General features: G+C 36.7%; 1 protein-coding gene across 1 annotated transcript; it reads right to left on the bottom strand.

The window, feature by feature from the left end:
* Positions 1 to 1812: 1812 nt before the first annotated feature.
* LOC104110307 (uncharacterized) lies at positions 1813 to 2172 on the bottom strand. The gene has a single exon (XM_009619770.1). The coding sequence runs from the start codon at positions 2170 to 2172 to the stop codon at positions 1813 to 1815; it is 360 nt and encodes a 119-aa protein (XP_009618065.1).
* Positions 2173 to 17099: the final 14927 nt, after the last annotated feature.

Raw genomic sequence — 17099 nt, forward strand, 5'->3', positions numbered from 1 at the left:
CCGCTAGACCATTTTGAGTATGAACATGAGCAACTGGATGCTCAATTGTTATCCCAGTTGATATGCAATAATCATTAAAGGCCTGGGACGTAAATTCACCAGCATTATCAAGACGAAGTGTTTTAATTGCATAATCTGGAAACTGTGCTCATAATCTTATTAATTGAGCTAGTAACCTCGCAAAGGCCAAATTACGAGTTGATAACAAGAACACATGTGACCATCTTGTAGATGCATCTATCAAAATTATATAATATTTGAATGGTCCACATGGAGGGTGTATGGGCCCACATATATCACCTTGTATACGTTCCAAAAATGCAGGAGATTCAACTCCAACTTTAATTACCGATGGTCTAATAATCAATTTTTCTTGAGAATATGCAGCACAAGAGAATTCTTTAGTTTGAAGAATCTTCTGGTTCTTCAATGAATAACCATGTGAATTCTCAATTACTTTGCGCATCATATTATAACCGGGATGGCCCAACCGGTCATGCCAAATAATAAAATCATTGGTAAACTCCTTGTTTACTATGGCATGTGATTCAACTACACTAATATTAGTGTGGTATAATCCGGAGAAAAATGCGGGAAGCTTTTCAAGCACATACTTCTTTTCCGATTTTATTGTAGTAATATAAAGGTATTCAACCTTTCCTTCATTGGTGGTCTCAATATGATAGCTATTTTGGCGAATATCTTTGAAACTCAACAAGTTTCTTTGAGACCTACTACAATATAATGCATCATTAACAGCCAATATAGTTCCTCCTAGTAGTAATACAGTCGCTCTTCCAGAGCCCTCAATTAATTTTGTACTACCAGATATTATTATGATATTGGCTTCTTTCATAATTAAATAAGCGAAATATCTCTTATCTTTTAATATGGTGTGCATCGTAGCACTATCCAGAAGACATATTTCTTCTTTATTATTCATACGGACAACTGAAGACTAGGAAGTTTTCATATTCTTCAAGAAGAAAATAAAATACATCATAAGTAATATTGAAAAATTTAAGAACAAAAGAAACTACATTTATGAAATTAAATACTGACAACATAAAAAGTTTTATTCAAAATATGAACTTCATAAAAAGAAATACATTTATTCTTAAAAAAATTCCAATAATAAGTCTTCAGTTAGGATGCTCAAAAAAGTCTCCAACTTCTAAATGAGTAATATCTGCACGGCCTTCAAAAATATCATCTTTATAGGCAAGGTTTACTTCAACTTTATTATGATTATTCATAGGGCCCGCCTCAACATCATTTTGAAAAGTCAAGTGAGTCTCGACTTTATTTTGTTTTCCTTTTATAGATGATTGATAAAGTTTGACAAAATATTCGGGTGTACGACAAATTCGTGCCCAATGATTTTTCATACCACATCGGTGGCAAACATTACCTTTGCCTTTTGAAGGATTATTCTGAGAACCCTTATTGTTCTTTTGTTTATAACGACCACCACCATGGCGATTATATTCGCCTTTTGCCACGCCCATGTATATTTATACGGCCACGATAATTATTTTATCTTTTTTCAGACTTTGGATCAATCGTTTCTAGATTCGTTTCTGGAAATGGAGTTGATCCAGTGGGGCGGGCATCATGATTTTTCATTAAAAGGGCATTATGTTGTTCAGCCACCAAAAGGCATGAAATTAACTTAGAATATTTTTTAAAGCCATTTTCACGGTATTGCTGTTGTAACACCATATTTGAGGCATGAAAAGTGGAAAGAGTCTTTTCTAGCATGTCATCATCATTCATAGGTTCCCCGCATAATTTTAGTTGGGAAATTATTCTTTATACAGCAGAATTATATTCACTTATGGTCTTATAATCTTGTAGCCATAAGTGCATCCACTCACGACGAGCTCTTGGCAATATCGTGGCCTTTAGGTGGTCATATCGTTCCTTCAAACTAGTCCATAATTGAAATAGATCTTTCAAGGTTAAATATTCACTTTTTAACCCTTCATCGAGATGATGGCGAAGGAAAATCATGGCTTTCGCCTTATCCTGATTTGATGCTTCATTTCCTTCTTTAATAGTGTCACCAAGACCTTTAGCGTCAAGGTGAATTTCAGCATCAAGTACCCATGGCAAATAATTATTCCCAGAGATGTCAAGTGCCATAAATTCAAGCTTTAACAAATTCGACATAGTGAAAACTATCATAGAAATAAGTGAATTAGAATGACAAGAATTATTATCAATTCAGTGCAGTATATAATCGTGTATTAATATTCTATATGTAAAATTATCAAACAAACAATTATGTGCAGTGCGATGATAAATTAATATTTAATATTACCCACAAAAACTTTAGACATGTAAGTATATTTTTATAGAATAAATAAGTTGAATTAATATGTACTAGTATAATTTTGTTCTACTTAGAATACGTTTCAATAAGCTAAGTAGGCATAAAACTAGATGATATCAATTCTGACAAGTTTCAACATTCAATACGATTCATCTAATAGTTCAGTCGTTAATTTTAAAGTCATTAATTAGTTTGTACACTTAGGTGATAAATTTATTGAAGACACATTTAAACCTTTTGAAAATTTTGCAAGAATTCCTTCTAAATGCATATTCTGTTAGAATATTTGGATGTGGGCTTAATTAGTCTAATTATTGTAATTCAATTTTAATACTTATTTATTTATGTGTAGGATTAAACTTCTTCGTAGTTTATATAATGAAATAATAATTTAACCGAAACTTATTGTTTTCATACCAATGCAATTATTATAATCATATTCAAAATAAATTATGCATATGGTAATTAAATTGCAGGTTAAAGAAGATCCTAATAGAAACGTTATAAACATAGGAATGTATACCTGAATCGGAAAAGAAATTGACTACCTCTTTTAGAAAGAAGATAAAATTCAGATGAAGCAGATAACCTCAGTTGGTTAGAACTTCATGCTGATAACGTGTTATAAAATAAATATTATAATTATAAACTAAAGCACCAAAAGAGAAGAAGACAAGAATAGATAAAAGATGTAGAGAGGAGGAGGGAACTTTTTCTTATTTCAAATATGATTCTTATATATATTCCATAGGAGAATAACATCCTATTTATAGGTTACAAATCTCATTCTCAAGTTACATGTATTAATGAACTCATTCGTTTGATATTGAATTTGCCAAAGACAGTTACGAAGAGAACATCTACATACATTGAAAGTGACATCCACATACATTGAATTTATAACAAATGTCTTAAATTTAAAGGAGTTAGAATAAAAAAGGACACAATTTGTGAACAACACCTAATTAGGTGTGCCGGGCATTAAAAAGTGCTAATCACTTTGACTATCATAGATTTGTTTTAAAAGCTTATTTAGCTTATGATTTAGTAGTTTATGGTAATAAATATTACAAAAGGAAGACAATCAAATTTTAATATAGGTTAATGTCTTAAATTTAAAGGAGTTAGAATAAAAAAGGACACAATTTGTGAACACCACCTAATTAGGTGTGCCGGGCATTAAAAAGTGCTAATCACTTTGCATTTCAAAAAACAAATTATGGGAGAAAGGATCTTGGAACCTCACATTAGAAAAAGTAGCAGCTGAAGTATTATCTCATGCCAATACTTGCTGAAAATTGTCTTTAATATGCTTTTACAAGGTTTAAATGTAAAGGAGTTAGAATAAGAAAGGACACATGTGTTGCTCAACAGATCCCATGGCCTATGGCGAAACCATATTGAGAGGCTCTTAAATTTATTTTATAAAATATTTACACTAACAATAAAATTTGCTTTCTATACAACAAAATAGGAAAAAGAGCACAAAAAATAAAGTGGTGGGCTATCGGATGTTGAGGTCCACAAATTTTGATTTAGCTATCATCACAAACAAAAAAAAGAAATAAACGTGCATAACGTAATAGCTTAAGTTTTGAACATTAACGGTGTCAAAAATATTTACTCCTTCTGATTAATTTATGCGATAATTATAGTTCATTCTATTATGTAACACGTATTGGTCCATATCTAAAATAAATTGTAAATAACCTAATATAGTATGTTGAATTACACTAAAAGAAAATCAGTCCATGAATACTTTGTATTCATACAGTTTCAGAAAATATTATAAAAGAAATTCATTATATTGTCGATATATATAACTTAATTCTTATATAAACAGGATAAAATTAAAATTGAAGAGTGAAACAAATAAACTAATTAATCGGTGAAGAAAATTATCATAATTTATAAACTTATTGGTATAAAATAACCTCAATCAAATAACAAAAAATATACTATAATATTTTTCTTTATAGTAATTATTTATATAAATTATATAATATAGAGTAGTAGTAGTAATAATAATAATAATAATAATAATAATAATAATAATAATAATAATAATAATAATAATTTAAAATAAATTTGGGGCTTTCAAATTTTTGGGGCCTAAGGCAACGGTCTCAGCCTGGGCCTTTAGAGTCGCCACTGTAAAATTTATGGGAGAAGGGATCTTGGAACCTCATATTAAAACAGTAGTAACATAAGTATTATCTCATATTAATACTTATTGAAAATTTATGGTTTTAATGTGGAGGAGTTAGAATTAGAATAAGAAAGGACACGATTTACGAACAACACCTAATCTCTATTTTAAAAGGCATTTCTGGGGCGAGCCCCAGGGCGAGGCATACCAAAAACGCTCTGGGGCGATGGTGTGGGGCGAAAGTCTCAAGAGGTGTACACCCCGTAATTTGGGGCGTACGCCCGGGCGTTCGGGCGCGTTTTTTTAGTAAGGAGTAAGCCCCATAGACTTTTTTTAATTAAAATAAAATTTGTTGAATTAGTACTTCATATAATACCCAAATTCTCAAAAGTTAGTTTGGTAATTACTCAAAGGTTTAAAAAGGAACTCAAAAGTATTAAATTTAAAAGTAAAGACCTTTTTTATTGATTTAAGCCCTAATTTATGATTTTTTCAATTTTTTATTTTGTCCGCTAGTCTGCTAATATCTCCCAAACGCAACGAATATTTAATATTTTTTACAAATACAAAGAGAACTACATTTTTCTTCATAGCAGCAAATTCAAAGTTCAAATTGCAGGTTAATCATCCTTTTTGTTCCTGCATATAGAAAACTTTATCTTTTAGACTCAAATTACTTGTGCTTGTAAATAACGTATAATAGATTGTTTTGATTAGTTTTTTATGGGGATGGAGCACACATATATATAGTTTTCTTCAATTTTTATGCAACTTTACCTGTTTATAAATATTAACTGTCATTATATTATTTTATAAAATATTAAAAATTAAATACTTATGGGGCTTACGCCCCGCTCAGACATATGTAAAATACTCCGTCTTACACCCACGCCTTTTAAAACACGGCACCTAATTAGATGTGGTGGGCATTAAAAGGCGCCAATCACTTAGCTTTTCAAGAAAAAATATGGGAGAGTGGATCTTGGGACCTCACAACTGAAGTATTATCTCCTATCAACATTTTTTGAAAATTATTTTTACGTAAAGGAGTTAAAATAAGAAAGGATACAATTTGCGAACAACACTTAATTAGGTATGCTGGGCATTAAAAGGCTCTAATCACTTAGCATTTCAAGAAAAATTATGGTAGAAGGGATCTTGGTGCCTCACAATAAAAAAGTAGCATTTGAAGTTATATCTCATGTCTAACTTGTTAAAAATTGTCTTTAATATGTTTCACATGGTTTAAATGCAAAGGAGTTAGAGTAAGAAAAGACTGGCTAGGTCATTACATTCTCCCCCACTTAAACACACGTTCGTCCTCGAACGTATCAAGAGTCGTTCTGAAGCCGTCAAATCACTGTATAGCCTTACCATGCACATACTCGAGGGTGATCTCACGTCACCCTAATCCATATAAGCATGTCAACTCAACATAACCAAAGATTCTTCCTTCAACCTTAGCCCAAAAACCTTGTAACCTAATTTTCAATATTTGAAATTCCTTACAAGACCGGAATCTCACATCTACACACTATATAATTCTGAACAAGCTGTATCAAGCCATAAACATAACCCAAGATGTAATCAAATGATATACCACATAACTCGCATACTCGTAGCAATAATTCTCGATCACCGTAGTTGCTCGAAAACAAACCCGGTACTAGTAATGAATCTTATATCAAATAAAACCTCGTTCAAAGTCTTCACACACTGCCTATGATGAAGAAACACACAGCGACTCATAACCATCCATCGAATCAACAAGTCGCGGAGCTCTCTCGCCAAACAAGAACCTTATCCCAAATTCTACGATGACTAATGACATCATCATATCTACAAACATACCTTACTCAATCCTGATAGTGCTCATTCCAGGTTCAATAACCTCATCTCACTACGTACAAGGTGCTCGACCGATATGCCATACCAATAACACCTAGAGCGACATACCATGCAATCCGTGCACCAATAAGCAACAAGTCAAATGCACCCAAACATGGAAAATGACTCACATGAGAGAACCGCCTTGCAAGTTCAATGTGATGACCCAAAAGGTCATCTTATATTTTAGAACTCGAATCTGTATTCTTAAATCTTAAAAATCTCATTTTTACCCTCATCGATTTACGTGCACAGTCCGAGCATATTTTCGGAAAGCTTTTATGTTGAAAACTAATGAAAACAAGAATTTTTACCTTAAAAGATGATTTTAGTTGACTTCGATTAATATTTTTGGTAAACGGGCCCGGATCGGTATTTTGACGGTTTCGGTGGGTCTGTGTCGAATTATGGGACCTGGACGCATGCCCGGAATCGAATTCGGAGGTCCCTAGCTCAAGTTATGAACTTTTGATAAAAATTAAAAGTCTAAAAATTTAATTATTTTTAAGAATTGATTGGTGTTTGGCATTGTTAGTGTCGGGTCCGTATTCTGGTTCCGGAGCCCGGTACATGTTCATTATAATATTTAAGACTTGTCTGTGAAATTTGGTGAGAAACGGAGTTGATTTGACGTGATTCGGACGTCCAGTTGAGAAAATAGAAATTTTAAAGTGTTCTTAAGAATTTCATTTGAATTGGTGCTAAATTCGTAGTTCTAGGTGTTATTTTGGCGATTTAATCGCACAAGCAAGTCCGTATGATATTTTTAGACTTGCGTGCATGTTTGGTTTGGAGCCCCGAGCGCTCGGGTGCCATTCGGGCGATGCGCGAGCTGAGTTCAAACCTCAACAAGGTTGCTGGTGCACCAAATCTAGTGTGCCTGCACCTGCAAGCCTTTGGTCGCAGGTGCGAGCGATAGCCCCGCAGGTGCGACCCAGGCCTGGACTTCATTTTTCCTCAGATGCGGACTTCTCTCCGCAGGAGCGGGACCACAAAAGCGGAACCCTATCCGCAGGTGTGGCCCCAGTTGGCCCAGTCCTTTTCCGCAGAAGCGCACGTGCGGATGCGCAGGTGCGACCAAAGCACCGCAGGTGCGAAGGTCGCTGGGCAGTGAGTTTATTTAATTCGGACTCCAGCCATTTTTTCTTCTCGTTTCAAAAGGATATGAGGCCTAGGGCGATTTTTCAAAGACATTTTCTTCTCCAAATCATAGGTAAGTGTTCCTTAACTCATTCTTTCAATCTTTTACTTCATTTTACAAGAATTCAACCAAAAATCTAGAGTTTTCATGGTAGAATTAGGAGTTATAGTAGAAACTAGGGATTTTGGGAATTTTGAGATTTAGACCTCAATTTGAGGTCGGATTCCAAAACTAATTATATATTCGGGCTCGGGGGTGAATGGATAAATGGATTTTAGTCCGAACATCGGGTTTTGACCAAGCGGGCCCGGGGTTGATTGTTTGAATTTTTGGAGGAAAATTTGAAAAATTTAATTTATGCAATATATTAATTTTTTTAGCAATATTTGATATTATTGAGTCATTTTTTAATAGATACGAGTTGTTTGAGGGGAATTCCAAAGGAAAAGCTGTATTGAGAATAAGTGGCCTTCGGAGCAAGGTAAGTGTTGTGTCTAATCTTAACTTGAAGGAATTAGGAAACTTAGATTATTTGCTAAGTGAAATTCATGTGAGCGGCGTATATGTTAGGAAACGAGTACTTATGCGCCGCCAATTTATCTGTATTCCATGTTTCTTTGGTTTTCTTATATTGTCTCATTCCTATGCCTAATTGCTATGTGTTATACTAGTGTTGTTCAATTTATCGTTCTTATCATATTTTCGGATCTTCTGGTCATAATTGAGTTTTTATTTCAAAGTTGAGATTGATATTATGGAACCAAATGTTGAAGTAAGGTTTGTACTTGTTATTCTATCTCCCTGTTGTTATTTATGCATTGCATTATGGTAAGAGAGAGTGTTAATACACGAAGGGTCATGCCGTGCCATATTGTGAGTGTTAATGCATGAAGGGTGATGTCGTGCCATGATATGAGTGTTAATGCACGAAGGGTGATGTCGTGCCATATTGTGAGTGTTAATGCACGAAGGGTGATGCCGTGCCATGATATGAGTGTTAATACACGAAGGGTGATGATGTGCCGTTTCTATTAATTTTATGGTGAGATTGAGAGTAAAAGCACAAAGGGTGATGTCGTGCATTTTTCCTTACTGTATTCACTATTCTTGTTGATTCATGGTATATTGACTGCTCCGGTGATCATTCTGTTGTAGTTCTTTATCTTGTATTCCCCTCTCGACATTTTCTGCTTAGTTCTTCACTTCTGTTATTTGTATATACACTGTTAAATTGTACAGGTTTATTTGTAGGTGCCTTGCCTTAGCCTCGTCACTACTTCGTCGAGGTTAGCCTCAAACTTACCAGTACATGGGGTCGGTTGTACTGATACTGCACTCTGCACTTTCTGTGTAGATTTTGATACCGGCTTGGGTTGATCGAGATTTTGCTATTGGTCTGCTATCCGGAGACTCAAGGTAGATCTGTCGGCGTTCACAGACCTTGAAATTCCCGTCTATCTTTTTTGTACTACTGTTTCTTTCATTCAGACAGTTGTATTTCTTTTAGACTATTACTTGTAGTAAATTCTAGAATGCTCGTGAATTATGACTCCAGATCCAGGTGGTAGTAATTAATACAGTTTTATGATATTCCGTACTTATTATATTTCATCTTAGTTGATTATTGTTAATTACTGAATGAGAATAAGGAAATAGGTTTAATGATTCTCTAACGTTGGCTTGCCTAGCAAGTGAAATGTTAGGCGCCATCACGGTCCCGTTGGTGAGAAATTTCGGGTCGTGACACTCAACAAGTACCACCACAAACTCAGTGCTATGAACCCATCACACATAGTAGAATTAATACACATGAATCTATCGCAAAGGATCATATCCCAACATAACCCCGCTACAATGCGTGACCCATCCAAACATCAGTCCTATGATGACCCAAAAGGTCATCTTATGTTTTAGAACTCGAATCTGCACTCTTAAGCCTTAAAAATCTCATTTTTACCCTCCTCAATTTGCGTGCGTAGTCCGGGTAGGTTTCCGGAAAGCTTTTATGTTGAAAACTAATAAAAATAAGAATTTTTACCTTAAAAGTGATTTTAGTTGACTTCGGTCAACATTTTTGATAAACGGGCCCGGATCCGTACTTTGAAGGTCCCGGTAGGTCCGTATCGAATTATGGGACCTGGGCGTATGTCCGGAATCGAATTTGGAGGTCCCTAGCTTGAGTTATGAATTTTTGATGAAATTTAAAAGTTTGGAAATTATTTGTTTTTAAGAATTGATTGATATTTGGCATTATTAGTATTGTGTCCGTATTTTAGTTTCGGAGCCCGGTACAGGTTCATTATGATATTTAAGACATGTCTGTGAAATGTGGTGAGAGATGGAGTTGATTTGACGTGATTCGGACGTCCAGTTGAGAAATTAGAAGTTTTAAAGTGTTCTTGAGAATTTCATTTGATTTGGTGCTAAATTTAGAGTTCTAGGTGTTATTTTGGCGATTTGATCGCGCGAGCAAGTTCGTATGATATTTTTAGACTTGTGTGCATGTTTGGTTTGGAGCCCCGAGTGCTCGGGTGAGTTTCGGATAGGCCACGGGGTGTTTTGGACTTTGAAAATCTGATTTTTCTGCAGAGTCTGTGTTCTGGCATGTCCTTCTTCGCGTTCGCGAAGGTACTCTCGCGAACTCGAAGAGTAAACTGGGCAGCTGAGGATTTTTTCTTCGCGAACGCAAAGGCTTGGTCGCAAACACGAAGTGATGGGGGCGTTACCCTTCGCGAACGCGACAAGCCCATCGCGAATGCGTAGTGTTAGGCACTGGGGAGGGGGAAACAGCCTTTTCTTCATCGCGAACGCGAGCAATGTCTCGCGAACGCGAAGACCAGGGAAGGGAAGCCTACGCGAACGCGAGCACTACCTCGTGAACGTGAAGGCTTGGCAGCCCATACACTTCGCGAACGCGACAGTGCTCTCGCGAACGCGATGAACACTGTCGCCCAGCACTTAACAGAATCCAAAATGGGATTTTTGCCAAAAAACTCATTTTTCTCAAAAACCAAATGGTGAGGGGCGATTTTTCAAGAGTCATTCCTTCCCCAAATTATTGGTAAGTGATTCTAAACCATTTTCTTTCAATTACCCATTACATTTCTTGAATTTTCAACCTAAAATCTAGAGTTTCCATGGTAGAATTAGGGGTTAGGGTAGAAAATAGGAATTTTGGGAATTTGTGGGATTTAGACCTCAATTTGAGGTCAGATTCCAAAACTAATTACATATTCGGGCTCGGGGGTAAATGGGTAAAAAGATTTTGGTCCGAACCTCGAGTTTTGACCAAGCGGGTCCGGGGTCGATTTTTCGACTTTTTGGAGAAAAAATTGGAAAATTTAATTTATGCAATATAATTGATTCCTTTAGCAATATTTGATATTATTGAGTCATTTTTGAATAGATACGAGTGGTTTGGAGGTGAATTCCAAAGGAAAAGATGTGATTGAGAATTAAGTGGCCTTCGGAGCGAGGTAAGTGTTGTATCTAACCCTGACTTGAGGGAATTAGGAATCTTAGATTACTTGCTAAGTGAAATCCATGTGAGCGGCATATATGTGAGGTGACGAGTACTTATGCGCCGCCAAATTTACCTATTTTTTCATGTTTCTCTATTTTTCTTATATTGTCTCATTCCTATGCAAAATTGCTACGTGTTATACTAGTGTTGTTTAAATTATCGTTCTTATCATGTTTACGGAATTTTCTGGTGATAATTGAGTTTTTACTTCAAAGTTGAGATTGATATTATGGAACCAAATGTTAAAGTAAGGTTTGTACTTGCTATTCTATCTCCATGTTGCTATTTATGCATTGCATTATGGTAAGGGAGAGTGTTAATGCAAGAAGGGTGATGCCGTGCCATATTGTGAGTATTAATGCACGAAGGGTGATGTTGTGCCATATTGTGAGCGTTAATGCACGAAGTGTGATGCCGTGCCATATTGTGAGTATTAATGCACGAAGGGTGATGCCGTGCCATATTGTGAGTGTTAATGCACGAAGAGTGATGTCGTGCCATATTGTGAGTGTTAATGCACGAAGGGTGATGACGTGCCATGATATGAGAGTAAAAGCATGAAGGGTGATGCCGTGTCATTTCTATTAATTTTATGGTGAGATTGAGAGTAAAAGCACGAAGGGTGATGCCGTGTATTTTTCTTTACTGTATTCACTATTCCTGTTGATTCATGGTATATTGACTGCTCCGGTGATCATTCTGTTGTAGTTCTTTATCTTGTATTCCCCTCAGTATGTCTCCCCTCCCGATATTTCCTGTTTAGTTCTTCATTCCTGTTATTTGCGTATACAATGTTAAATTGTACATGTTGATTGTAGGTGCCTTGCCTTAGCCTCGTCACTACTTCGTCGAGGTTAGGCTCGACACTTACCAGTACATGGGGTCGGTTGTACTGATGCTGCACTCTGCACTTTCTGTGCAAATTTTGATACTGGCTCAGGTTGATTGAGATTTGCTATTGGTCCGCTGTCCGGAGACTCAAGGTAGATCTGTCGGCGTTCACAGACCTTGAAGTCTCCGTCTATCTTTTTATGTCCTACTGTTTTCTTTCATTCAAACAACTGTATTTCTTTCAGACTATTACTTGTAGTAAATTATAGAATACTCGTGAATTGTGATTCCAGATCCGGGTGGTATTAATTAATACCTTTTTATGATATTCCGCTCTTATTATATTTTATTTGAGTTAATTATTGATATTTACTTAATCGAAATAAGGAAATGGTTTAATGATTCTCTAACGTTGGCTTGCCTGGCAAGTGAAATGTTATGCGCCATCACGGTCCCGTCGGTGGAAAATTTTGGGTCGTGACAAGTCCATACGAAATACCTCAAGCCACAATGCTCAAAATCAACAAACACATGGAATTTGACATCAAGTAAACGAAATGCATGACCATAACCATGGAGAAGCGGATAACACATTATACCACAACCCGAAAAGACTATAACCAAGGCGCAATAACCCATTCAACAACCTAATAATAATCTCACTCGAATTTCGCTGCAAGGCCCAAATAGAAAACACATATAGTGTGCAAATAACCAATAGATCACAACTCTTTGTAGCATAGAAGAGTAACACATAGAACATATCGGAACGCGAACATGCTCAACTGACTGATACACCCCTCAAAAATAACAATGTTGAGTCAATAAATCCGACCTGGTGTAGAATACATATCCTCCTTGGCCCTACCAATGGGCCCCCCAAATCAACTACAGTCACCCATAATTAGATAAATAACCCCCCAAAGTTCACAATATCTATACATAACACATACTATTAGCTGTCTAACTTTGGCTATACCTTCACAGTCCGCAACCAAAGAACAATCTGCCTCTGAGAACTCCCCATCTCCAAATCCCTAGAATACTATAATCACCATATCTGATCCCAACTCGACCACTCAAGTGACTGACATATCATTCATACACAATCATTCCACGAGAATACTTTCATAATTCTTTCAGGCCACAAAGCAAAATCTAAACACTAGCAGTCAATCAACCAGGCGAGTACCGCAATACCAATGAAGCATCCGTAAGTCAAAACACAATACGCCTTCTAAAATGCGCATCCTTCTCAGGTAATACCAAGTAGTACTAGCATTCATCTAAACATTTGGAACCGTCCATGCTGTCTAATTTGTGACCTTTCCTTCAAAACTGAACCACGACGTTGTACATGCAAATCTCAATCTCACACGACGCATCGCATCTATCATGCCATCATATGAAAACACAAGAACACATTGTCAACCATGAGTCATAAGTAGAATGCATACTCGATCAGTCAGAAACCTTCCACTTGATCCCATCCAGGAAAAAATCACAATACACAATATACTTCTCATGCTGGTAGAACATATCCATCTCAAATCGTGGTAGAAATTATCAAGAACTCTACGAAACTCATTTCCACATAACCAAGCCATCAGAAATGAATTCCTCTAACTCAACCAAGCCACGCAGGTCGCCAAAACTCAAGAATATTGCCACAAAACATCGGTAAAGCCTCACCAAATCATAAAAACCAAAAGAAATGATCATATCACTACCATACTGATCCAATCTACTATTAATCTATCCTATTTTCTATGAGTTCCTTCTGAGTTGCTTCAAGTTAACACTCCTCCTTGCCAAAACATCACGATCCTCAACCAAATCTCTCCACAAGAGATCCTAGCATGGAACCACGTCGTCCTAAGCCCATAAGCCATTGTATTCCCTCTTCAGCATCCACTAGTACCGTAACCAAAATGCCCACTTTAGAGAGACCTTATGTGAATCAAACGTTGTTTCCTTAACCACTCTGATACTGAAATGTAGAACCCATAATGATATATAAATACCGCGAGTCCCAACACCATCCAATGCAATCTCAAATCTTAGCCTTTTACAACTCTGAAAATTCCTCAAATACCACATATGAATCTTGAACTCATTAGAACCTTCTCGAGAGTCATCTACCCTATTCAAATCTCAATGCACCACCAAAACGAGTCGAACAACATGTGCCCCATTCGCATACCAACACCCAAAGAAGTAACCTCCACTTTAATGCAATCGAATAAATCCTTACTCCATGCGCATTACATCCATCAAGAATAACAAACCCAATTCATCTTATCATTTTCACTTACCCATAAAGTGTAATATATCATGTATCCATAAATTTTCTTACTCGAATCATCCTCGAAATTTACCTCTTCAAGTCATAATCGATCCACAAGTGTGCCCAAACTAGAACTAATATAATACATAACCATGCAATCCAATCATCAATAGCAGACTCCCCCGCATAGCTCGAAGCCATAGAACAAAAAATCTGATAACCCACAATAACCATACTCTATTACTGCCATAATTCCGCATTGAAATTCAACTAAATCCTTCATAAGCTCATGCAACATAAACCATAAAATACCTCAAATCATCTGCTAAGCTCGCACTCAACCTCGTGACAATCAAGTCAACTTTCTCAATAGATCCAAACTCAAATCGCAACACATATAACCTACTAGTAGAAAGGAACTCTCCACATATCATAAGGATCACACATCCGTAGATTACCCCGCATGTGATAACCTACCTTCTTAGCCTCAAATTGACATCTCTTTATATCCTTCACGGCCACAACTACTATGCAATCACTTAATCTTCCCAAGTCTGAAATCGTCAACAAGAAATGAACAACATGAAAGATTCCCTCAAAACACTCATAACTCAAGACTGTATAACACATCTACAGAAATCGAGCATTTATAGTCCTTTCACATCCCAAGCAAAATCTTCCCACTATATCAAAACCATCTGAACACATTTTGCAATCACATCATGCACATTATATATCTACCCAACCACTCACCGAGCCATAAATCCCACTTTTGGGACACCACCGAACATATGAGTCCAACAAGTGCATACTCGCACAATTGAAACCATCATGACCAAGCTGTGGTCAAACCTGGCCTCAAGTTCTCTAGACTGGCCCATCACCAAGACATAAAAAATACATCTCGTGCCTCATCCATAAAATTACACGTCGTCGATGCACAGCCAATAGCGAGCGCTCACGTAGCATACGAGTGAGTGGAAGGAATTCAAATAGATACACTTCAAGCTGAATCAATATTGCACGATAAGGAAAGAAAGATGAGAAGTTTTTCCTAGATGCCCCGTAGCCTCTCGAAGATAGGTATGGATGTCATCATACCGATCCGTAAGACTCTACTAGACAATTACCCATGACTCATAGAACCTATGAACCTAGACCTCTGATACCAATTTGTCACTACCCAAACTTTAACTAGTCGTGATGGCACCTAACCTAACCCGCTAGATAAGCCAAATAATAGTAAACACAATTTAATAATAAAATTAAGAATCAAAAGCAAAATAACTAAATCTTTATACTACTTCCCAAAGTCTGTAGTATAAGTCATGAGTCACTAAGATTTTGATTTACAAAATAAAATAAAAATCGATACAACATCTGTTTGAAATGTACATGAACAGAATCTCAAATCTAGAACTACCAAGAACTAGTGGTAGCAAAAACTGGAATGCGGATGCATCTTCAATGCCAGCTCCTGCCATAAATAACAGCATCAACTCCAAGATTTGCACGCAAGGTGCAGAAATATAGTATGAGTAAAACCGACCTCATGTACTCAATAAATATACTAACTAACCTCGGCGAGGTAAAATAAGCAAGAACTATAAGTGATACTCACTAACACATTTACAGTTCATAATTTCAACTAGTACAGAACGGATATATGATAAAATCAGTAAATCTCAGGTAAACCACTTTGATGCTCACAATATTTTGTTTTAAAGTGTTCTACTCTGTCAACAATCCAGTTTTAAAGAAGATCTGCAAATAAATCAGGTAAACGATCAAAGAAATTGCAAGTAAATATGAAATACAATAATCAAATATCAATCTATTGCAGCGCCCAACCCGATCCAACAACCATAAGCCAATAAGGCATGTTGGGGCATGCAACCCGATCCAATAATAGTAACCAGCTCTCCCAGAGCGCACATCAACCACAAATCCGTCGGTTTATCACAATTCACGTGTACGCCATCAAGAGAGATTTATGATAGGGTGACCCTCATGGGATCGATCCGTATCCACACGCAAGCACGACCAATTCAACATTATACCAGCCCGACGTGGACACATGCTCAATATCATAATTCACCCCGCGTGGTCACAGGCTCAATGTGATGGATCCGCCCGGCGTGGTCACGGGCTATATCACAATTCGCCAGGCATGGTCACGGGCTATATCACAATTTGTATGGCATGGACACAGGCATATCAACACAATCCGCCTGGCATGGTCACAGGAATAACAATACAATCCACCTAGCATGGTCACAGGCATAACAACACAATCTGCCCGGCGTGGTCACATGCATAATAAAATAATTCGCCCGGTGTGTTCACAAGCATAATAACACGATCCGTCTGGCGTGGTCACATGCATCCCGTCCAAATCATATCACACAGAAGCAAGTATACAAGAACACATATATATGATGAATAATTATCAGATTTCATGCTTCTGAAACTGGTATAATAACATGCTAAAGTGTAGGCATGTGCAAAGTATACTATCATAGCTCGAATCGGCAATTTTATCACAGAAATAGTAATTACCAAGTTTATTCGGGGAATTAGCCTCTTCATAATCTCAAACATGGCTCAACTAGTTCACAACAATGATACAAATATGAGAAACATTATATCTTAAAGCTAAACAGTCAACTCTAGGCATATCATAGCCTAAGCAGTACCCTGAGCATGGAAAAATATCCTGATACTCGCACATGGGCTCAACCCCACACATATGTGCACCCATAGCATGTAGTTATCCCAAATAATTTAGGCAAATAGTGCCTCAACCAAGTTTAGTTAAGATACTTACCTCAAACGAGCCAAAACAAATATTGAGCAAGCCAAACAACACTCTAGAAATTCCATCCCGTCATATCAACCTCCAAACGACTCGAAACTAGCCAAAAGCAACTTAAATCATAAAATAAT

This window comes from Nicotiana tomentosiformis, chromosome 2, assembly GCF_000390325.3.
Source record: "Nicotiana tomentosiformis chromosome 2, ASM39032v3, whole genome shotgun sequence".
Taxonomy (NCBI): domain Eukaryota; kingdom Viridiplantae; phylum Streptophyta; class Magnoliopsida; order Solanales; family Solanaceae; genus Nicotiana; species Nicotiana tomentosiformis.